This window comes from Pipistrellus kuhlii, unplaced genomic scaffold, assembly GCF_014108245.1.
Source record: "Pipistrellus kuhlii isolate mPipKuh1 unplaced genomic scaffold, mPipKuh1.p scaffold_m20_p_16, whole genome shotgun sequence".
Taxonomy (NCBI): domain Eukaryota; kingdom Metazoa; phylum Chordata; class Mammalia; order Chiroptera; family Vespertilionidae; genus Pipistrellus; species Pipistrellus kuhlii.
Window position 1 is genome coordinate 9,309,965 of NW_023425471.1, and position 24,078 is coordinate 9,334,042.

The 24,078-nt window shown below is 42.8% G+C and overlaps 1 protein-coding gene across 3 annotated transcripts in view; it reads right to left on the reverse strand.

The window, feature by feature from the left end:
- The window catches only part of ACOT9 (acyl-CoA thioesterase 9), a 32,888-nt gene extending 8,925 nt beyond the window's left edge, over positions 1–23,963 (reverse strand). The window contains exons 1-8 of one of the 3 annotated variants that reach the window (XM_036439625.2): positions 23,789–23,963; positions 15,097–15,194; positions 14,120–14,146; positions 13,466–13,511; positions 12,636–12,806; positions 12,343–12,380; positions 7,764–7,847; positions 6,050–6,153 (exon numbers count right to left, since the gene is read on the reverse strand). In XM_036439625.2, coding sequence (XP_036295518.1) covers positions 6,050–6,153; positions 7,764–7,847; positions 12,343–12,380; positions 12,636–12,806; positions 13,466–13,511; positions 14,120–14,146; positions 15,097–15,194; positions 23,789–23,808 — 588 coding nt within the window. In that variant the 5' untranslated portion in view covers positions 23,809–23,963. Of the gene's footprint in view, positions 1–6,049; positions 6,154–7,763; positions 7,848–12,342; positions 12,381–12,635; positions 12,807–13,465; positions 13,512–14,119; positions 14,147–14,831; positions 14,850–15,096; positions 15,195–23,788 lie in introns of those variants that run through there. The other 2 variants (XM_036439626.2, XM_045582325.1) reach the window with 2 other exon arrangements.
- Between the last annotated feature and the right edge of the window lie 115 nt (positions 23,964–24,078).

Genomic DNA, 24,078 nt, shown 5'->3' on the forward strand with positions numbered 1-24,078 from the left:
CCTCTTGCACACCCCGTACCGGGGATGTGCTCGCAACCAACATGCATGCCCCTGACAGGAATCAAACCTGGGGCCTTTCAGTCCGCAGACCGATGCTCTACCACTGAGCCAAACCGGTTTCGGCAACATTTTTTTTTTAAAGAAACAAAAAGAGAAGTGCGTTCATGAACCACCAGCTAAGTTGCCAGATGCAGAACTAGACACTGTATGGGGACAGCAGCATGACCAGGAACCTGTGGTCTAGCAGGAGAAAGACACCCCAAACTCCAAACAGTGCATTGTGGGAAATGCTGGGATGGACGTGAGCTAAGGCTGCGGAGCTGTGCCTGACTGGGCCCCAGCGACAGGAGTCACAGAGGGACCTTCTACATCATCATTTCCCTGTCCCGCTTCAGACAGAAGTCTGGCTTTCTCCAGGCCTCCCTGTCCTCAAAATGGCACACGGAGCCAGGTGGACCTCCCGCCACTCTCCTAGACATGAGCGTTTTCAGGAGCCTTGGTGTGCCAACCATCAGCACGTTTAGGATCCCTTAGCTGAGCAAAGGGGCACCCAAGAAGGAATAAGGTCAGTGACAAATCTGTGGATTAAGCTAATTACTCACAATGCACAAAAGCCTTTGAAGTAAGTTTTAAGGTGTTTCTTTATCCCTTGGAAGTCTGTACTTCCAGGACAATCCTATATAATAAAAGGGTAATATGCAAATAGACTGAACTGCAGAACAATCAAACAACCAATCAAAGCACAATATGCTAATGATATGCTAAGGCTGCTCAATGGCTTGCTTTGACATGCACTGACCACCAGGGAACAGTCAGTCAACTGGTCGAGCAGTTGCTATGATGTGCACTGACCACCAGTTGCTCTGACTGGTATGTTAGCTTGCTGCTGGGGTTCAGCCGATAGGGACTGGGTGAAATGGGCAGGACATGCCCTGAAGCCCTCCCGAGGTCCCTCCCTGGCCCGATCACGCACTGGTGGGGTCCCTCAGCCTGGCCTGCACCCTCTTGCAATCTGGGACCCCTCGGGGGATGTCAGAGAGCCGGTTTCAACCCGATCCCATAGGCCACTTCCCTTGGGAGACGCCAGATGTAGGGCTCATGGCTGGCAGGATGAGCAGGAGCAGCAGGTAGGAGCTGCAAGCTGCATTGGACTGTGGGTTTCGGCCAGATCCCTGAAGGCCACCCAGAGGGACCCCACTAGTGCACGAGTTCATGCACTGGGCCTCTAGTCATATCATAGTCCTATCATAACCTGAGGGTCCATTCAGTTCCTTCATCACCACTAACACCTGTTTGGGCCCTAGCACCTCCCACCTTGACTTTCTTCTAGCATCTGCTCGAAGCCTGTGGGCCCTGTATATACAGCTCTTCACCCCAGAGCCCAATTCTTCCCCAGCTGTTCCCAAACAACTTCTTCATACCTGCACCTTTCCCATCCAGCCACGGCTAACCACCTGGAGGCCCTGGAATGGGCCATGCTGTTGAATACCTCTGTTCCATGCCTTCGCCTGATGCTTTCCTCATGACTACATTCATCACAACCACTCTTCCTGGGCCCAGTCAGCAAACACTCATCCCTTCTCCCCAGACAACTCATCATTCCTTCCTTTGTTTGCTGGCTACATGGGAAGTCCTCTCCTGACAGTGGTGCTCACCCCTGTAGAGTTATTTGGAAATGTGTAGGGTTGTCACGTGACTTGGGAGACCTTCTTAGCAGGATGGGGGTAAGCAAGTAGCTGAACACATCACAATGCAGGGGAAAGTCCTGCGGAACAGAGAATTTCCCCACATACAATGCCAATCGTGTCCCTGTTGAGAAATGCTGCATAAATACTCAATCTACTATACCAAGTGGCTGCATCATGAGTTCCTTGAGGACAAAGGCCATTTTCATTGACATCTGTACCCTAAGCATTTAGCACAAAGACTGGCCCACAACAGGTACCTGATCAATGACTACCAGTGTATGAATTGAGGCGGGTAATTATTGAGGACTACCAAAATGTGAACTCCAAGAAAATGGAATTGGGTTTTGCTTCTGGCTGTATACCTAACAAAGAAAGGCAGGCAATACATGATTGCTAAGTGAACTGTTAAATGAGTGCACGTCAGGAAGTGGGCTTGGTGACTCACACCCATATCCTGTTGTTGAGAAGCATATGTCCTAGTAAAAGAGAAACCATGTTCCTACGTAGCTCTGAGGAGCAGAGATCAGCAGGTCAGAGGAAGGGTTCTGAGGAAGGCATCATGGGAAGGAACAGGTATTATGAGCTGGAGGACCAGGGAAGGATTCGAGCATGGAGTGACCTGGAAGCACAAGTGGAATGTGGATGTACAGAGCCAGAGCACAAGGATTTCAGGAAAAGGAAAAAGCATAAGCAACAATACTCAGCCACTTGCTTACTGTTTCCATTATGGTTTATTATCATGAACACCTACTAGCGCCAAGTACGAGGAATGCAAAAAATGAACAACTGCCTACTCTTAGGATGCTCAAAGCGTCTAGCAGTGAGCTCTAAGAAGGTATTTAAATGATGTTAGAGCTAGGTTCTGGAGACCCTTGGATCCTAACTCATCAAAGGAGTTTAGACTTTAATGAGCAGATAATGGTCAAGGTTTTTGAGAAGGAGAGTGGTGTGACTTAAGATCAGCTTTGGAAGGCCTGATAAAAATGTAACAAATGAACAGAGGGTGAAAACATGCAACAGGCAGGCAGACTAACTGAAATACAGTTTAGATGCTCACATGAAGGCAGTGAGGGCTTGAGCAGAATACAGGGGCCAAGGGCAAGAGGGAGAAAGGACCCTGGTGAGTTGCGGAGGACGATGAATTTGTAAAACTTGGCAAAAGGCTCACAGGAAAGGGAAGCATTTAAGCTTTCACAAAGGTTTGCAGCTGGGAAACCAGGAGGATGACAAAGGGGAAACACTGAAGGAAGATCAGGATCAGAAGCGAAGCTGACACTCAATTTGAAACACACTGGACTGGAGTAGCCAGAGCCCAGGTCGGGGGAGATAATATAGGTACTTGGAAAGTTGGGTCTGAAGGTCAAGCCCAGAACAGGGATTTGGGATCATCTCCATAGTAACAATAATAAATTGGCATTATTGTCAACAACGTAACAAGTTCTTCATATGTTTTCCATTTCATCTGTACCACACCATATAACATGGGACTGCTGCTGCTTCCATGTTGCACTTGAGAAAACAGAGGCTCGGAAAAGGTGATTTACCCACAGTCCTGTGGCTAATAAGCAGCAGAGCTGGGATTTGAACCTACATGCACCCAAACCGGAAGCACCTATCATCAAGCTCCTCTCTGGAATGGAAAGGATCACTCCAGTAATGAGTTACTAGGCAAAATAGCCAACAAGAAATGAAAATTTTTTTTAAAAGTTCGTACTTGCCTAACACTGATTTTCATTGGTTCTCTCCTCCCAATAATCCTTGTATCTCCTTTTCAATTGACTTGTCCAAGATTCAAATTGTCAAGATTCCCTAGAACAGTGGTCGGCAAACCGTGACTCGCGAGCTACATGCAGCTCTTTGGTCCCTTGAGTGTGGCTCTTCCACAAAATACCACGGCCTGGGCGAGTCTATTTTGAAGAAGTGGCATTAGAAGAAGTTAAAAAAAAATTGGCTCTCTAAAGGAATTCCAATCATGTTACTGTTGATATTTGGCTCTGTTGACTAATGAGTTTGCCGACCACTGCCCTAGAATGCTGGTCCTATTACAGCAATCTGCAGCACATGGCACTGAGCAGGCTTGGAATCAACCATAAAGATTTAAAAAGTATGTGGACAAATCATACAACATCCCCAACAACTTTATGGTGTTTTGTTTTAAAAACAGTACTACTGGCGAGACCGGTTTGGCTCAGTGGATAGAGCGTCGGCCCGGGGACTGAAAAGTCCTGGGTTCAATTACGGTCAAGGCATGTACCTTGGTTGTAGGCATATCCCCGGTGGGGAGTGTGCAAGAGGCAGCTGATCGATGATTCTCTCTCATCGATGTTTCTAACTCTCTGTTCCTCTCTCTTCCTCTCTGTAAAAAATCAATAAAATATATTTTAAAAAACAAACAAACAAAAAACCAATCTTAAAAACAAAAACAAAAACAGTACTACTGTCGGTTACAGCTGGACTGGAGTTACAGAATCCAACTGCTTACATATAGCATCAAATACAAAACTACTTAAGCACCAGCCGGGTGGATGAGTTAGTTGGGGCACTACCCCATATACCGAAAGGTTGCAGGTTCAATCCCCAGTCAGGGCAGGTATGGGAGGCAGCCAATCCCACATCGATGTTTCTTTCTCTCTCTCTCTCTCTCTCTCTCTCTCTCTCTCTCTCTCTCTCTCTCTCTCTCTCTCTCTCTCAATTTTAATAATCATATCCTTGAATAAGGATTTAAAAACTAAACTATTTTTGACAAATAACTATTGATTTTTTTTTTAAGAGAGAGAAGGAGAGAGAGGCAGAGAGAAACATCGATCAGGAATAGAACCTGCAACCTAGATATGTGCCCTGACCAGGCAACAAATCCACAACCTTTTGGTGTATCTAAATAACAGGTCTACTGAATACCCTGGCTAAACTTAAAAAGTCATTCTTAAATACGTTTTCATAATGAAATCTTAGACATATGCTGAATTATTTTATTTCTGTGCTATTATCCCCTTTGAGGTAGTTTTCCATGTCAAATTTCATCTCAGATGATGCTCTAACCAACTGAGCCACCCAACCAGGGCTTTGACAAATAACTTTTTTTAACAAATAACTTTAATTACTGCAGAGCAAGCTTCAAACTTTTTCCAAAAGGTGAAGTATTTCAAAATTCCATAGCAGAAAAAAAATGTATCTAAGTAACAGGTCTACTGAATACCCTGGCTAAACTAAAAAGTCATTCTTAAATACGTTTTCATAATGAAATCTTAGACATATGCTGAATTATTTAATTTCTGTGCTATTATCCTCTTTGAGGTAATTTTCCTTGTCAAATTTCTTCATTTCTTTATAGTAGCTATTCTATGTTTTGCTCATTAGAGGTTCCTAACTGCTGTGATAGTCTAAGTGTCTGTTCTGGGTTAAATTGTGTCCCCAGCCAAAACCGGTTTGGCTCAGTGGATAGAGCATTGGTCTGCGGACTGAGGGGTCCTGGGTTCAATTCCAGTCAAGGGCATGTACCTTGGTTGCGGGCACGTCCCCAGTAGGGGGTGTGCAGGAGGCAGCTGATCGATCGTTTCTCTCTCATCGATGTTTCTAGCTCTCTATCTCTCTCCCTTCCTTCCAATAAAATTATTTTTTTTTAAATTGTGTCCCCAAATATGTATGTTGAAGTATCTATAAACATGCATTTATTTGGAAATAGAGTTGTTGCCGATATAATCAGTTAAGATGAGGTCATACTGGAGTAGAGTGGACCCTAATCCAATATGAATGATTGATGTCCTTATAAAGAGAGGAGACACAGGTGCACAAGAGGAAATGCCATGTAACGATGAGGCAGACATTGAAGGGTTACAGCTACAAACTAAGGAATGCCAAGGACTGGCAGCAAACTACCGGAAGCTGGGAAGGAGCAAGGAAGGATTCTCCCTTACAGATTTTAGAGGGGGAATCCCGCTGAGACCTTGATCTTGGACTTCCATCCTCCAAAATGGTGCAAAAATACATTTCTGTGGTTTTATGCCACCTGGTTTACAGTATTTTGTGATAGCAGCCCTAGGAAACTAACACAGCGACCGACCCCATTCATGCCTAACGGAACTCAGACATCTGTGAAACGCTCCATGCAAAAGTAGAAGCAAGTACCTTACCATGGAGCGGAAATAATTTGAAGGTAATAAACACTAAACATACACACCAAGTAATGTATCGGTCTCTGTCCAGGAGGAGGATATTAATAATCCACCATCTATGTGACCCGAACTTTCAATAGTTTGTCTAGAAGTGGGGGGCTACATACAGGTAAGTGGACACACAGGTAAGTAAGCTTTCCTTTAACTAAGACTAGTGGGTTGTATTGAAACAAGGGGGAGCTTACAGACCTGGAACATTTGCATCTTCGCTTCCATAGATGTCTTCCCCACCCAGCTAACATGGCCACTGAGCTTGATGTCCCGTTCTGGGCTTAAGCTCTTCTTACACATGTCTGCAAAAAAAAAAAAAAAAAAGAAAAGAAAATCCATCTGAGTTCAAATCATACCCAAACGTTCCTGTGCTGCAAACAGAGAATTTCGTTTAAAATTTGGTAAATTCCACTTCGTTTGAAATGTTGGAAAATTCCACTACATTTCTTGTCTTCCAAAACTAATGACTTTTTTGACACAAAAGAAAATTGTTTTTTAAAAAATACATTTTACTGATTTTTTACAGAGAGGAAGGGAAAGGGATAGAGAGTTAGAAACATTGATGGAAGAGAAACATCGATCAGCTGCCTCCTGCACATCCTCCACTAGGGATGTGCCCACAACCAAGGTACATGCGCTTGACCGGAATCGAACCTGGGACCCTTTAGTCTGCAGGTCGATGAGCCATACACTGAGCCAAACCAGTCAAGGCAGAAACTTGTCTTTTTAAAAAATATATTTTTATTTATTTCAGAGAGGAAGGGAGAGGGAGACAGAGATAGAAACATCAATGATAAGAAAGAATCATTAATTGCTGAAACCGGTTTGGCTCAGTGGATAGAGCATCAGCCTGTGGACTGAAGGGTCCTGGGTTCGATTCCAGTCAAGGGCATGTACCTTGGTTGCGGGCACATCCCCAGTGGGGGGTGTGCAGAAGGCGGCTGATCGGTGACTCTCTCTCACCGATGTTTCTAACTCTCTATCCCTCTCTCTTCCTCTCTATAAAAAACTCAATAAAATATATTTTTTTAAAAAGAAAGAATCATTGATCGGCTGCCTCCTGCACACCCCCTACTGAGAATCATGCCTGCAACCTGGGCATGTGCCCTTGGCCGGAATCTAACTCAGGAGCCTTCAGTCCTCAGGTGACTCTCTATGCCCTTAGCCAAACTGTGACCTCCTGGTTCATAGGTCGACTCTCAACCACTGAACCATGCCAGCCAGGCTGTATGTCTTTTTTTTTTTTTTTTTCTTTTTTTTTTGATGTAGACAATGTAAAGAATATAAAAAATAAAACTGGCACCACACAAAATCCTTCAACCTAAAGGTAATTATAATAAATATTTTGATATACAGCATTCTAGATATTTCCACATGCATAAAAATTCCCCTATAAAATTTTAATCGCAATAATATCTTGTAATTAAATTGGTTGTTACAGAATAGTCATGGGAATGTAAAGTACAGCATAGGGAATACAGTCAATAGTATTCTAATAACTGGGTATGGTATCATACGGGTACAATATTTATCAGGATGATCACTTACTAAGTTATAGAATGTCTAATCACTGGGGTGCACACCTTAAACTATATAATACTGTATGTCAACTGTAATTGAAAAATAAAAAATGATTTAAATTTTAAAAAATAATGCTGAAACTGGTTTGGCTCAGTGGATAGAGCATCTGCCTGTGGACTGAAAGATCCCAGGTTCGATTCCAGTCAAGGGCATGTACATTGGTTGCTGGCACATCCCCGGTGGGGGATATGCAGGAGGCAGCTGATCGATGTTTCTAGCTCTCTATCCCTCTCCCTTCCTCTCTGTAAAAAATCAATAAAATATAACAAAAAAAATAATGTCTTGTAATTTTTAAGAATTTAAAGTATGCATAGAAAATAATATCACTTACCAATTTTGTCCACCAGGGCTGTAACTATGGATAAAGGAGACATCTTAGCTTCATGAACTTTGGTGTGCATATAGCAAATAAGAACTGTAGGAAGACAGAAGAGAACCAAATAAAAGCGAAGGAGAATTATTTCTCAGCATTTACAATTCACTCCTGAGATCTAGAAGAAGTCTTATCTTGTTTTGAAGATCCAACCCCCCTGTCCCACTGGTGGTCTTATCCTTTGACCCAAGACTTTTATACATTGAAGAAATCTAGGGGCCCTCTAGTCTAGCTGTCCAATCAGTTTTAGATTTGGTGAGGAAATTGAAGCCCAAAGCGTAGGTCCATCAGGTGGCCTGTCACCACTCCAGAGAGACTCAGTACCTAAGTCAGAAAATAGCCCGGCACAAAAGTCTGATGGCGTCAAACATCTTCAGAAAAGAAAAGCAATCACAGGGACTCAGCTCCCAGTTTTCCTCCCGACTCTTCCTTAATCAGAAAGCAATTAATTCACTCAGAGTTATCCCGCCTTCCCCATACCACCCTGCGGTTATCTGTATACTTTCCATCACTTAGCAACCATTTGTATGTGCCAAGTATGGTTCTATGCACCTTACAAATATCATTCTACTTCTGTATTCCGTGGCCTCCCTGCTTCCTCCATGATTCGTTCAAATGTTTACCACCAACAGCACTGGGTGTGTGCTCAATAAGTATTTGCTGTGTGACAGTGAATTTTCCATCCATGCACCTGGTAAACGATGTACTGGGGCAGTGGTCAGCAAACTCATTAGTCAACAGAGCCAAATATCAACAGTACAACGATTCAAATTTCTTTTGAGAGCCACATTTTTTAAACTTCAACTTCTAACGCCACTTTTTCAAAATAGACTCGCCCAGGCCGTAGTATTTTGTGGAAGAGCCACACTCAAGGGGCCAAAGAGTCACATGTGGCTCACGAGCCGCAGTTTGCCGACCACAGTAAGTGGGAATAAGAAGCTAAAGGCAAAGAAACTCCATTTAAAAGCCTTTGTGGTACCCCCCCCCCCAACAAAAAAAACAACCATATTCATCTAAGAGCAATGGAAATGAAGAGAACAAAAAAGATCCAAGAGCTAAAAAGAAGGGAGACTTGACTAAAGCCAGGTTTCCAGCTGGCATGAATGAAGATGGTATACCATTCACTGAAAAATATAATACAGAAGGAGGAAAAGGGGCTGTTTTCCACATGTCAAATTCGAGAAGCCTTTGGCCCATCTAAATGAAGATGCCTGCCTGACTGGTTTGGCTCAGTGGATAGAGCATCGGCCTGCTGACTAAAGGGTCCCAGGTTCAATTCTGGTTGCGGGCACATCCCCAGTGCAAGAGGCAGCTGATAGATGTTTCTCTCTCATCAATGTTTCTAGCTCTCTATCCCTCTCCCTTCCTCTCCGTAAAAAATCAATAATATATATATATTATATTTATTTATTTAAAATATATATATATATATATATATATATATATATATATATATATATATATATATATATATAATCTCGCCACTTCTCGATGTTGATGGTTGTATTGTGGTTCTGTAAGAGAAGGGCCTTGTTGGTAGGAAACAGACATGAAAATATTTGGGGGTGAGAGAAACCAAGATGGGGGCACAGGTAAACACCTGAACTTGCTGCCTCACACAACAACTTTAAAACTACAACTAAAAGACAAAACAGACATTATCCAGAACCATAGGAAGGCTGGCTGAGTGGAAATTCTACAACTAGAAGGGAAGAGAACAGCACACTGAGACTCAGAGGAGCTGTGGAAGTAAAGTGCAGAGGTACGGAGGTGCAGGAGTGAGGAGAGAGCTGGCAACTAAGTATGCAGATGGCTTTTTCAAGTGGGAGGGAGATACCAGTTCCCCACTGCTCTGAACTCCAGTTCCGAGCGAGACTCTGGGGACCCAGATTCATATGGGGAGAAACTGGGCTGTCTGGCAGCGGGCAGAACTCGAGGGTGGCTTTGTCTCAGAGGTGCTTGCAGTGATTTTCAAGGGTCACTGAGACCAGGGAGCCTTTTAGGGCAGGGCTGATGGGAAGCCATTGCTGTTTGCTCCACTCTGAGACTCTGCCCCATCCAAGCTGTGCGCAGAGGCTTTTGCATATGAATGGCCTGGTCCTTTGAAATCTAAACTTAGCTAACAAACTGCAACTGGGTCACAGAGACCCAGAACATCCAAAAGAAGGCCCAAGGCCCACAGCAGCTTGCACTGCTTCATAGCTGGGCCTCATCTGGGCACCTCCAAAACCCAAACAAAGAAGAGGAATCTGCAGATCTCTCTGTAGCTCCTGCTGGGTGGCCTCAGGCAGAGGCTAAATTAACAACTCCTTGGAGATCCAAGAGCCAGTTTACCCAGGGGTCAGAGTGGGACCATCCAGATTACAACTCCTCAGATCCATAAGGGACACACTCAGGGGGCAGACTCAGTGAGCACCAAAGCCCATCTGAAGCAAGTCTTGCCTCATAAGGGTGTCTCCAGCACAGAAGTTCTATCAGCATAAACACGGCTGATTCTCACAGCCAATTGGCCTGGAAGTCAATTCCTCCCAGTGATACCAGCAACAATCAAGGGTTAACTACAATGAGACTGTGCACACAGTCCACAAAGGGGTGCACCAAGAGTGTCCACCTCAGGTAACTAGGGAGGCTGAGCCACTGGGCCCTATAGGACACCTAGCACACAAAGCCACTCTGTCAACACAGGGAAGCAGCCAAAATGCAGAGACAAAGAAACAGGTCACAAATGACAGAAATGGAGGAAAACAAATGACTGGATATAGAGTTCAAAACTACAGTTATAAGGTTTTTCAAGAATTTTCTGGAAAAGGCTGATAAATTTAGTGAGACCCTCAAGGATATGAAAAAGGACCAACTAGAAATTAAGCACAGATTAAAATAAAAAATATTATACAGAGATCCAATAGCAGACTAGAGAATCACAAGAATCAAGTCAAGGATTTGAAATACAAAGAAGCAAAAAACAAACACACACCCAACTGGAAAAGAATCTAAAAATTTGAAGATAGTGTAAGGAGCCTCTGGAACAACTTCAAGCATACCATCATCCAAATTATGGGGGTACCAGAAGAAGAGAGAGAGCAAGACACTGAAAACCTATTTGAATAAATAATGACCAAAAACTTGCCCCACCTGGTGAAAGAAATAGACTTACAAGTCCAGGAAGTACATAGAACCCCAAACAAAAGGAATCCAAAGAGGACCACACCAAAACACATCATAATTAAAATACCAAGGGCAAAAGACAAAGAGAGAATATTAAAAGCAGCAAGAAAAAAAAACAGTTAATTACCTACAAGGGAGTACCCATATGACTGTCAGCTGATTTCTCAACAGAAACTATGTAGGCCAGAAGGGAGTGGCAAGAAATATTCAAAGTGATGGAGGAGAAACCAAGATGGTGACAAAGGTAAACAACTAAACTGATGACGCGCACAATTTCAAAACTACAACTAAAAGAAAAAATATTATACAGAGACCCAACAGCCCACTAGAGGAACACGAGAATCAAATCAAAGATTTGGGATACAAAGAGGCAAAGCACATTCTTCCAGAGAAGCAAGACGAGAAGAGAATCCAGAAAGTTGAAGATAGTGTAAGAAGCCTCTGGTACAACTTCAAGCAAACCAACATCAAAATTATGGGGGTGCCAGAAGAAGAGAGAGAGAGCAAGACACTGAAAACCTATTTGAAGAAATAATGACTGAAAACTTCTTGTAAGTAATGAATAGCAAGAACCTACAATCAAGATTACTCTACCTAGCAAAGCTATCATTCAGAATTGAAGGGCAGATAAAGAGCTTCACAGATAAGAAAAAGCTAAAGGAGTTCACCACCACCAAATCAGTATTATATGAAATGCTAAAAGGTATTCTTTAAAAAGAGGAAAAAGAAGAAAAAAATAAAGATAAAAATTAGGAACAACAAATACATATCTATCAAGTGAATCTAAAAGTCAAGTGAATTAAAAATCTGATGAACAGAATAAACTGGTGAATATAATAGAATCAGGGGCATAGAATGGGAGTGGATTGAGAATTCTCAGGGGGAAAAGGATGTCTGTGTGGGGGGTAGGGGAAGAGACTAGATAAAAATTGTACACCTATGGATGAGGACAGTTGGGGGGCAGGGGATAAGGGCAGAGGTTGGGGTGGGAACCGGGTGGAGGGGAGCTATGGGGAGGAAAAAAGAAAAGAAATATTTGGGGGTGATATGCATGTCAGCAACATACTCTTCCATGATTCAGGGAAGAACAATTCTTTGTACTTGTTTGCAACTTTTCTGTAGATTTAAGACTTTTTAAAAAGTTATTAGAAAGGAGGATTAATTAGTTTCTAACTGATAAGTAGAAATCTACATTATTGGGGGAAATTATGCCAATTCGAAAGTAGTAGCTGGTTTTGTTTTGTTTGTTTTTTTCCTCTTTTACAATAGACTCTTTTGTACAAGTTAATAAAAAAAAAAATCCCTTTCTAGCCATAGGATTCAATGTATTAGTCTAAATACGTATTTCGAAATACTAAAATAATACCAGTACCTCCTAAGCTGTCAAGATCCTCAAGAATCCTGCCAAATCTGTGGGATAAAGAAAACGGAATTAAGTGAAAATAATTTTTATAGAAATAACTAACACTTTGGGGTGATGAAAATGTTCAAAAATTAATTGTGGTGATGGCTACACAACTCTCTGAATATACAAAAAAACCACAGAATTGCACACTTTCAATAAGTGAATGGCATGGTGTGTGAAGGATATCTCAAAGTTGCAATAAAGAAAAGAAATAAAATAAAGGCAAATAAACAACACAAATAAAAATAGTGCTATGTTACCTTACGGTGTTTTGAACAGTCAAATATTTCTCTCGTAATTCAGGCTGACTGCCCAAAGGCAAGAGAACTTCAACGTAGCTGTCCTTCATTCTCCTAGGCGGCAGTGCTTCCTGTGACTTCGCCAAAAAACTACGAAGTAATTTTCTTTCCTCCATTGCTTTCATGTGGTCTCTGAGAAGAAAGGACAAAAGCTTCATGCAACACAGGAGCAGTGCTGCCCCACAATTTCAGTTGTACACAGGCCAGACAGGCACCATCAAAAGAGGAAATAATTCCACTGAATTCCATATTCCCATTTCTGTACTTGAAAGTTCTCATATTCTCTGTGCCCCAACTCCTCTCTTCTCTTCTTCCCCCGTGTCTGTGTCTGTCTGTCTCTGTCTCTGTCTCTGTCTCTGTCTCTCTCTCAACTGTCAACAAGAAACAATAAAGGAATCAGGCTACATGAAATAGAAAAACCAGGAAGCTTGGGTTCAAATCCCAAACCCTGATAATTATTGAATCTCTTGAAGTTTCTGTTTCATCATACATAAAAAGGGATAGGAACATATACCATATGCCTTTCACAACTCTTGTTGAGAACCAGTGAAGTAATACACCTGAGTGCACTTTGAAGAATGTGGAGTACATGTAAATCACATTATTTTATGTCAACAATGACGAATATGTTGAAATGCTGATCTTCTCCCTGAAGTCAAAAAAGCACCTTTCAACCTATTTCCATACACAGCTCCTCCCTCCCCCACCCTACAGCGAGACCGTCAACTGATTCTAATCACAGCCTAACATACCACTTCAGGAATGAAAGAATGATATACAAGAGTGCGTACTTCCAGTTGGTAGATACTCCTACTATCTCCCGCAGCTTATCTCGAACTGAAAGAAAAATAAAGAGGTTATCCCTTGAATCAAAGAAACATGAGAGCGATGGCAACAAGCGCAAGAACTATGAGAAGCGATTCATGCACTCAGAAGCTTTAAAGATCCATGAATTTTCATTGAATGCCACAAAGACAGCTCAGAGAAGGGTTTAGGTCTCTGCTTCCTGAAAACGTGAAACAATTATTGTCTCCTAGGCGCAGGAAAAGAATACCCTTGTGCCAATCACTGGGGTTTACATAAGCAAACAAAAAAAAGGATAATTCCAATTATTCATTGGATAGGGCAATGTCAGTGTTAGTAGGAGCCCCTTTTTGACGGAGATGCTAAGAACAGAATCCCCATCTATCTTATAGGCAGTAGAGCAAATTAGTTCAGGGACTAACAATAATATCCAAATCTGAGGATTATTCTAATTGATTTCTCATATATTTATACTATGCCAATTGTTAGAAAAGCTTAAGCCGGTAAAAAATGAAGCAAAAATGTAAATCAAGGAAAGGCAAAGAGCGTGATTTAATTTTCGTTAATGGCCACTGCCCAAAGGTAGAATAATTAGTATAAAAAAATAATCACTTGGTTGATACTAATTACCACACACACACCATTATTCACGTGTATAGGTGAAGACGCTATATGGATAAAGGGAAAATAAATTAGAGGAGCAGTAGCGATTCAAAACTAAAACATACATCTTTAGGATTTCAAATAATGTGTTGAGTTCATGTTTTTTCTTTCTAGCATTTAACAATATATATGCCAGTGACAGGAAATTAATGGTCCTTGTCCTTCAATACTAACTGAGCAAAACCAAATATGATTAGATTAACATGGGAAAATGGTTGGCTTTTTGTCAATTATATAAATCCCGTCAATTTGGTGCAAACTCTAATTATAAATAAATCATAGAAAACTAAAAAGAAATTAGTAAATTAGTCTCATTTCTGATTTTTTTCTCCTGAGTTCCTTAAACAAATGAACAGAAAGTACCTGGAACAGTGTACAGACTACTGATGCTCGCTAATGTAAAACGATTATTACTGGTTTAGTCAGTGTAAGAAGGAAGGCCAGTGCTGAGGGCCAAGAAGGAAAGTCGAATTTTAAATTATATTTATACATATATATGTATGTGGACCTTTTAAAGAACCCACACTTTTAATTATAATGAGTACTCCTAAGTTGATAAAGACATCTATCATTTGCATATCAGATTAATAATTGAAATTAGTTTCAATTAAACATGGATTAAACGGGGTCCCTCTAAAAACTATGCACTAGCAGTGTTTAGTTGGTACGACTAAAGTATCCATCTCTTACTCATGTATCAGATTTCTCTTTTCCGTGTCTTCCTCTTCAGTACCTACACATGGGAAGTGGAAATCATTTAACTAAAAGAACTCGGTCCCCAAGGTTCTGAATGTGATCTCTGCCCACAGCTACCTGGTCATTTTATCAATAAGAAGCTTATGAAGTATCTACCTGTCGTATGCCTCATTTGCCCTGAATTCTCTATCTAGATGCCTCCCAAATCAAACAGGGTTTTTTAACCGCTTGAGTCTAAAAAGTAGACACCCATACTTGCCTTCGTGAATGTGGAAGACTCTCTGTTTTTCAGGATTCTGGAACCCTTGAGTCAGACCTCTGCCGGGAGTAAGCAGCCCCCTGCTCAAGGTAGAAAGCCTACAAAAAAAATAAACAAGAATAAACACACTTAAAGGAGGTCCCATGGCTTGTCCCAAAGACCTGCGCCTCCTCCCAGAGACTTGGCTATCCCACATCCTTGGCATAATCATGCGCCAAATAACATTTTGATAACAGACCGCATATGCGACATGATATATACCATATAGCCTAAGAGTATAGTAAGCTATACCATCTAGGTTTGTGTTGTGTAAGTTCATTCTATAATGTTCACTCAACAACATAATCACCTAACAAATCATCTCTCAGAACTCTCCCCGTCATTAAGCAATGCATGATGTACTGTATATTGTCTTCTAGGAGTCTATACTTATTTCTCCAGTGTATGCACATTTGCATATGAGGCTACTCCGTAAATCATCTCTCCAGAGTACACATTTTTTTTTATTTTTCAATTACAATTTATATCCAATATGATTTTGTATTCGTTTCAGGTGTACAGCATAGTGGTTACACAATCATATATTTTACAAAGTGTTCCCCCTGGTATTCTCAGTACCCACCATACAGTTATTACAATAATATTGACTATATTTGCTTTGCTATATTTTACATCCTGTGACTGTTTTGTAACTACAAATTTGTACTTCTCAGTCCCTTCACCCTCATCACCCAGTCCCCCAAACCTCTCTCCTCTGACACCCATCAGTCTCAGAGTAAACATTTTTCTTGTTTCTTTTTTTAAAATATTTGTATTGGCCCTAGCCGGTTTGGCTCAGTGAATAGAGCATCAGCCTGCAGACCAAAGGGTCCCGGGTTCGATTCTGGTCAAGGGCATATACCTTGGTTGCAGACTCCTCTCTACCATCAACCAATCAATGTGTTTCTCTCACATCAATGTTTTTCTCTTTCCTTCTCTCTTCCACTTTCCCTAAAATCCCAATGGAAAAATATCCTTGGGTGAGGATTAAAAAAAATATTTTTATTGATTTTTTACAGAGCGGGGAAGGGAGAGGGAGAGAAAGCAAAACATGAATCAGCTGCCTCTTCTGGGGATTGAGCCCACAACCCAGGCATGTGTCCTAACCAGGAACTGAACTGGCAACCTTTCCATGCACAGGACAGCACTCAACCAACTGAGCCACACTGGCCAGGGCTCAGAGTAAATATTTCTTTTCTTTTTAAAAAAAATATATTTTGTTGACTTTTTTTACAGAGAGAAAAGGAGAGCGATAGAGAGCAAGAAACATGGATGAGAGAGAAACATCGACCAGCTGCCTCCTGCACACTGGATGTGCCCACAACCAAGGTACATGCCCTTGACCGGATTCGAACCTGGGACCTTTCAGTCTACAGGCCGACACTCTATCCACTACCAGGGGTCTTCAAACTACGGCCCGCGGGCCACATGCGGCCTGCAGAGGAGTCTGATCCGGCCCGCCAGGTTTTTTGGGCAGTGAGCGCAGCCGAGGTGTTACAGTAGGAATTAGTAGTTCATATAGTCCGGCCCTCCAACTCTCTGAGGGACCGTGATCTGGCCCCCACTTTAAAAAGTTTGAGGACGCCTAAGCCAAACCGGTTTTGGCCAAAGTAAATATTTCTTGAGAGCGGAGACTAATTAGGTATCTAGTTACAAAACACATAAAAGATACTAATCAGGTTTAATGGATAAATTCTTGCTCTTTCTATTTGATTAGCTTCAGAAGCCCAGAATTGATTTGATAAATGAATAAACAATTATAAACATATTTTTTCATTATCACACCATATTTCCTCAACAGATAAGCTAAACCCAATTATAAATTTATCAACTTTGAAAAGAGAATTAACCCTTTCCAGATTCAAAGACAGTATTTATTGCACTTAGGCAGAAATTTTCGAATCCCCAATGAAATAAAAGCTAATGATCCAAATGTGCCTACCCTGTTCTCCAAAAATAAGTTAAGTTGCCAAAACCGGTTTGGCTCAGTGGTAGAGCGTCGGTCTGCAGACTGAAAGGTCCCAGGTTCGATTCCGGTCAAGGGCATGTACATTGGTTGCAGGCACATCTCCAGTAGGGGGTGTGCAGGAGGCAGCTGGTCGATGTTTCTCTCTCATAGATGTTTCTAGCTTTCTATCTCTCTCCCTTCCTCTCTGTAAAATATCAATAAAATATATTTTAAAAAAATAAGTTAAGTTGGTTTTTATTCACTATTGCTTTCTGTGTTGACTCCTAGCCATACACTGCCATATCAAGAATAACATATATATATCAGGGATTAACAAACTGAACTGTTGAGAGCACAGGTAAAGAGGACGAGGTATTGAAGAGGTCATAAACCCTAAATACTGTTACTCTCTCTAGCTCAAGTTAACTAGTAAATTCTTTTTTTTTTATTAAGGTATTATGTGTGTACATATCTTTCCATTGCCCCCCCTACACCCATACATGCCCTCCCCCCACCCCGAGTTTTTCGTCCATTGGTTTTGCTTATACGCATGCATACAAGTCCTTCTACCTAGAACCAGAACAAGTGATGACTCCCCTCCCAACATAAAGTATATTTTTTATTTTCTTTAGAGCCCAACTTCACTACAGATTCCTCTCCAGAATTATATACAGCATTCAGGAAAAGTCTCTCAGTAAAAAAATATTTGGTAAGACCTACATGTAACTCCTTAGCCATGCAAACATCACACTAGCTGTGATACAATCCCTGCTGGTCCACTAAGAACAGAACACTTGCTCGGGTGTTTGGAGTTTGGGGTTTGTGTTTATTCTTTTAAAAATATATTTTTTAATTGATTTCAGAGATAAAGGGAGAGGGAGAGATAGAAACATTAACAATGAGAGAGAATCATTGATCGGCTGCCTCCTGTACACCCCATACTGGGTATTGAGCCTGCAACCCGGGCATGTGCCCTGACCAGGAATCAAACCCGTGACCTCCTGGTTCATAGGTTGATACAACCACTGAGCCATGCCAGCTGGGCCTTGTGTTTATTCTTTAATCAAATAAGTAATAAGTCTCTCTACCTTAAATATTTTGGCTTTTTTTTTTTCACAATAAACCTTCCACTTCTATACTTTTATACGTATATTAATATTTCAAGTCTTCTAAGTCTTGACCTTCTAATTTGCATTTTCTTAGAACATGACCTGCATTTTCTTTTGTTCTCACTATTTCACTTTACATATTTTCTGTAGGTTCAAATCCCTTATTGAAGGAGACAGTCCTTCATTCTGCCTTCTCAGACACTAGCATTCTGCAATTGAACTTATTGGATTTAAGCTCACTGGGAAAAGCTAATATTATAACAGTGAGCAACTGTAACTCACCCCACCATTGTTCTGACATTGTTTCTGTAAATGCTGACTCAAACTTATATGTAGCTTATAAACAGCATCACACTAATAAAAGAGAAATATTCAAATTGACAGTACCCCCATGACGCCCACAAGCCAACCAGGAGTATGCACATTAACCCAACAAAGATGGCAGATTAATTTGCATATGCAGGCGTGGAGCGAAGACTAAAGGCTCTGGCCTGAGTGAAGACTGAAGATGGAATAGGTTTGGCTTCTCCGCTGCGGCCGGAGCAGAGGCCTGGGTCCCAGGTGCCAGAGGAAAACCGATGCGGGCAGACAGAGGAAAGAAGGCCCATTGCACAAATCTTCATGCAATGGGCCTCTAGTGTTTGTATACAAATCCTAGGAACAAACTTCAGAAGATAAAGACTCTGACCTTCAGTCATCCCAGCTCTAGAATTGCTGACCTTCAACAGTAAAACCAGGATGATGAAAACCGGGATGATACACAGCAGACCATCACTTGAACAGAATGAACTGTGTTGGCCTGCATGGAGAGAACTTTTCAACCTCCTCCCCTTGATCTCTTTGTTCTGCTTTCCCTCTCCCTCCTTATAAAAACCTCTGCCTGCACTGAGGTATAAAGATGGGCTTTGGACAAAAGTGACCAACACCTGAATAAACCTCTTTCCTTTTTCACCAGCATCTGTTTCATGAGTATGGTTTTCGCAGCTGAACCTTGATTTAGGTTACAGTATTTCTCATTGCTACTATTAGCTGAAAGCAAAAAATCATGCCCTCAAAATATTAACTAGCAGTTACAATAGATGCAATACATGCTCCCAATATAAGAAATAAGACCTGACTCTGAGTAGCTAAATATATTGAAGTAGAGGCCCAATGCACGAAGATTCATATAAGAATGAGCCTTCCTTTTCCTGGCTGTAGGCACCACCTTTGCTCCAGCTGGAGCCGCTTTTCTGCCTTCCCACACTGCCCAGAAGCCTGGAGCGGTGCAAAACACCTGCATCATCGCCATGGTGACAATGGAGCATCCCACCCCACCCCTGGCCGCTTGGCACCTGCCTATGCAAATTAACCCGCCATCTTTGTTTGGTTAATTTGCATACTCACTCCTGATCGGCTGATGGGCATCACGAAGGTATGGTCAATTTGCATCTTACTCTTTTATTAGTGTAGATATGCATTACAAACTAATGGGAGGTATATAACCATCTCATAAACTGGGTAAATACACATATACATAAGCATTTTTGTTTTGTTACCCCAAGAAACAGCATTTCTGAAGAGTGATGAGAACCATCCCATGCTGCCTGAGTGAGAAGCAGTACAGTACAGAAGAGGCTGAACGTGCTGTTTGTTAGCAGAGTGACCTTGGGCAAGCTATCTGACCTCTCTGAGCTTCAGTTTCCTCATCTCTAAAATTGGGATAATAGTACTTATCCCATAGGATTGTCATAAGGATCAAGAAGTTATTATGCCGAGACCGGTTTGGCTCAGTGGATAGAGCGTCGGCTTGGGGACTGAAGGGACCCGGGTTCGATTCTGGTCAAGGGCATGTACCTTGGATGCGGGCATATCCCCAGTAGGGGGTGTGCAAGAGGCAGCTGATCGATGACTCTCTCTCATCGATGTTTCTAACTATCTTTCTCTCTCCCTTCCTCTCTGTACAAAATCAATAAAATATATTTAAAAAAAAAAGAAGTTATTATGTTAAACCCTTAGAAGTATGCCTGATACACTGGCAAAGTCCTCAAAACACACACACACACACACACACACACACACAAAACACCTACATCAGCTATTACTATTGCAGAAATTCATATTTCTCCAAAGTCTCCCCTAAAAGTAAAAAAGGACTAAAAATTTAGAAAGCATAAGCGAGGCACTATGATGGGCCATGTCTGAATTGAGAACCAAATTGAGTTGATGGACATAGAGAAACACTTGAGACAAATTATTTGGAAAACTGCGGTCCTGCAGTCCTGTTCTTTATATATTGCCTTAACAAATTTGGAGATATATCCCTGTAACAGAACAAAGGCTTGAATACTTTTTTAAAAATATATATATTTTATAGATTTTTTTACAGAGAGGAAGGGAGAGGAATAGAGAACTAGAAACATCGATGAGAGAAATATCAATCAGCTGCCTCCTGCACACCTCCCACTGGGGATGTGCCCACAACCAATGCATGTGCACCTGACAGGAATCGAACCTGGGACCCTCAGTCCGCAGGCCGATGCTCTATCCACTGAGCCAAACCGGTTCCGGCAACTTGAATGCTTTAAAAAATTGTTGACTATACTAATCAAACAATGGTATAACAAATTTCTATTGCTCTTGAACATTCAGCCTATAACTTCCAATTTAGTATTCTATCTACTGATAATCTGATGAAAATGGATATATAAAAATAGCATATACTATCTCAGAAGGTTCACAGTCCACCCCCTTTTGACACCCTCATAGGCCCTTATATTTAAAACTTCTAATTCAGATCAGCCTGAAAAACTTGAGGTTCAAAGAATTAGATGACTTTTCCCAGAGCCAGTCAACTAGAGAGCGCCCAGTTCTTCTGATCCCTCTTCCATACGTACACATGTCCGTACACACACACACACACACACACACACACACACATATGCAGCTGCTCTTTTCACAATCCCGGCCACTTCCCTTTATATATGCAGCAGTGAGGAAAGGGAGAGGGAGAATGATTTAGTCATTACCCAACACCCAAGCACCCCACAGTAACTGGCTTATTCCGTGAAAAACTGCGGCTCGGGAGCCACATGTGGCTCTTCCACAGAATACCACGGCCTGGGCGAGTCTATTTTGAAGAAGTTGAGTTAGAAGAAGTTTAAGTTTTAAAAATGTGGCTCTCAAAAGAAATTTCAATCGTTGTACTGGTGCTATTTGGCTCTGGTGACGTGAGTTTGCCGACCACTGCCCTAGGCCTGTAGAATAAGGTGACCAGACGTCCCGCTTTTGGCGAGACAGTCCCGATTTTTAACAATTTGTCCCGTGTCCCTCGGCGTTTTAAAAAAAAAGTCCCGATTTTTTGCAAGACTTTTTAAAAACTATTTCAGAAGGTTCACAGCCGGGGGACATGGGACAAATTGTTAAAAATCGGGACTGTCCCGCCAAAAGCGGGACGTCTGGTCACCTTACTGTAGAAGAAACTGTCGAAAGGCTTTGGGGAAACCCAGGCCCTAGCGCTCTCCAATTAAATCTTTCCAAGGAAAGGAGCCCAAGGAGCCCAAGCTGTCCACGGCTTAAGGCTCTGTTCTGGATCCCAAGCTGAGGGTGGGTGTCTGCGAAGCATTTTCAGCGCAATAACAGGCAGCGCCATTCTTGCCTGACACTCTGAAGCAGTGTTTCCCACACGAAGACAAAGCACTAGTTAAGTACCGTATTTTTCAGACCATAAGACGCACTTTTTTTCCCCCAGAAGTGGGGGGAAAAAGTCTCTGCGCCTTATGGTCCAAATATAGCCTACACATATACCGGTACTTTTAAAAAAAAGTTTTTTTACTTGCCTGGCTCTGTGTGGTCTCTGTGTGCTTGCCCGGCTCTAAAATGGTTCTAAATGCTGCTGTTTACTTTACAGGGTTGATTACATGTGTTTATGACTGTGATGTTGGGTTTTAATGCACATAAAATATTTTAGGACACTATTTGTTTCAGAATCTTTTTTTCTTCATTTCCCTTCTCTAAAAACTGGTGCGTCTTATGGTCCGAAAAATACGGTATACAATTTTACCTATATGTTCCCAAAAATTCTGGTTTAGCACTTCTTAGTTGGGATTCAGGAATCTGTAGCTTAACTCCCCCAGGTGATTCTCGTCATGAGAGAAGTTTGGGAAACACGGCTCTAAAGGAGTGCTTCAATTTAGAAATAAACAAATTCAGGTGTTTGTGAGTGGGAGGAAAAGAAGCTACAGAGCTTGCCCACCGGGCCCAGCTGGCATGGCTCAGCGGCTGGACAAAAATATCCTAATATCAGTCAAATAACCTAATCATCTCGGACAGTCCGCCTGCATTGATGAACGCTTTCTCTTAAGCACTAAGGAGTACCATCTTAGGATTCAATAGGACTCGCGAGAACAGAATGCACATGTATGCGTGTCCACTGCAAAGAAAGCGGACTTCCAAATTGGGGGAGAGATCAAGAAAGGCTTCCTGGAAGAATGCGCATGGGCAAGACTGTGGAGTTTGTAGAAGCCTTTCACATGATGTCCAACTGTGGTCCTTTTTTTTTTTTTAATCTTTATTGTTAAAAGTATTACATATGTCATCCCCCCACCCCCCAGGTCATTCTTTGAACCTGACTTTATACCTGTCTTCAAATAGTATTAAAAAAAAAAAAAAGTGATTTTTAAGTGGTATAAACAAGACACACACACAGAGAGAACTTTTCTCAAGTGATAGCAAGGGCCACAGAGACCCCCGGAGAGAGAACCAGGATCCCCAAGAGAATTGAGGGGCAATCACTGTCAGAAGCACTGTGGGCCACACTACAGGGGCCGGGCGGGGCCACTGTAGCTGGATGATTCCAGAAGCTAGAAGGGTGAAGGGCCCCGCGGGACCCAGTCAAGCAGAAAGAACTCGAACAGCTGGAGCGCTCCAGTGAAGGGGTTTGGGAGAGAGCCAGACACCCTGAAATCTAACGCCTCAGGCCTCAACTGGGTAAGCTGGGATGATGACATTTATAAGATAGCATCCTCTTCGTCCAAGCGACCCCATCAAAGCTCCCCCCCTCCCCTCGCCTTGCTGCTCATTAAAGGAAAAGTCGCAATCAGCACCAGGGGTCCTCGTCATCCAGCCCTGCGAGCCCAGTAAGCACCCTACATTACAACACACTTAAGGCTGAGTCCAAGTAGGCCAAGCACTTCACCCTAAAAATGTTCTCCCAAGAAGGGCAAAGGGCTGCAAAGGTGATACGGGACTCCGAATGCCAGCTTTCTGATTAGGGGCTATCCCCCAAACCACACCCAGGATGAGCAAACGCAAAGGAATTTCGGGGAACACCCAACTTCCTCCCTTCCAGTGCCGCTTCGCTATTAATATCGCCCTCCCAGCCACAGGGCGCTAAGCGGGGGCGCGCGGTGCCCCACCCCAGGCGGGGGCGCACCCGGGCCCGGCGTGGTCCGGGCCGGAGGGCGCCCTTTGCCTTCCAGCCTCCCTTTGTGCCCAGATGCCTAGCATGGGTGCCACCCGCCGCCAAGCCGATGCTTCCGCCCGGGCCCGCTAGCGGCGCCGCTGACAGGCGTGGGCGTCCCCCGACTGAAGCCACGTCAGGTCCCCCACCACCTACCGCAGCGCCACAGGCCTCATCGCGCTCCGCCGCTGTGCACGTGACCGGAGACCCGGGCCCGGCGGGGGAAAGCAGAAGCGATGAAAAGGGCGACAGCGAGCGCCACGGAGACCAGAACTCGCTTCCCAGGACGACCGCGCCCCGGCAGCCTGGCAGCCCGGGGGCGGCCCCTCCAACCACGTGGCCTGGGGCGGGGCCTCGCTGCCAGGGGCGGGGTCTAGCTGACAGGAGGCGTGGTCTCGTTACCAGGGGCGTGGCCACGCTGGGCCTGCAGCTCCGCTCATTGGCGG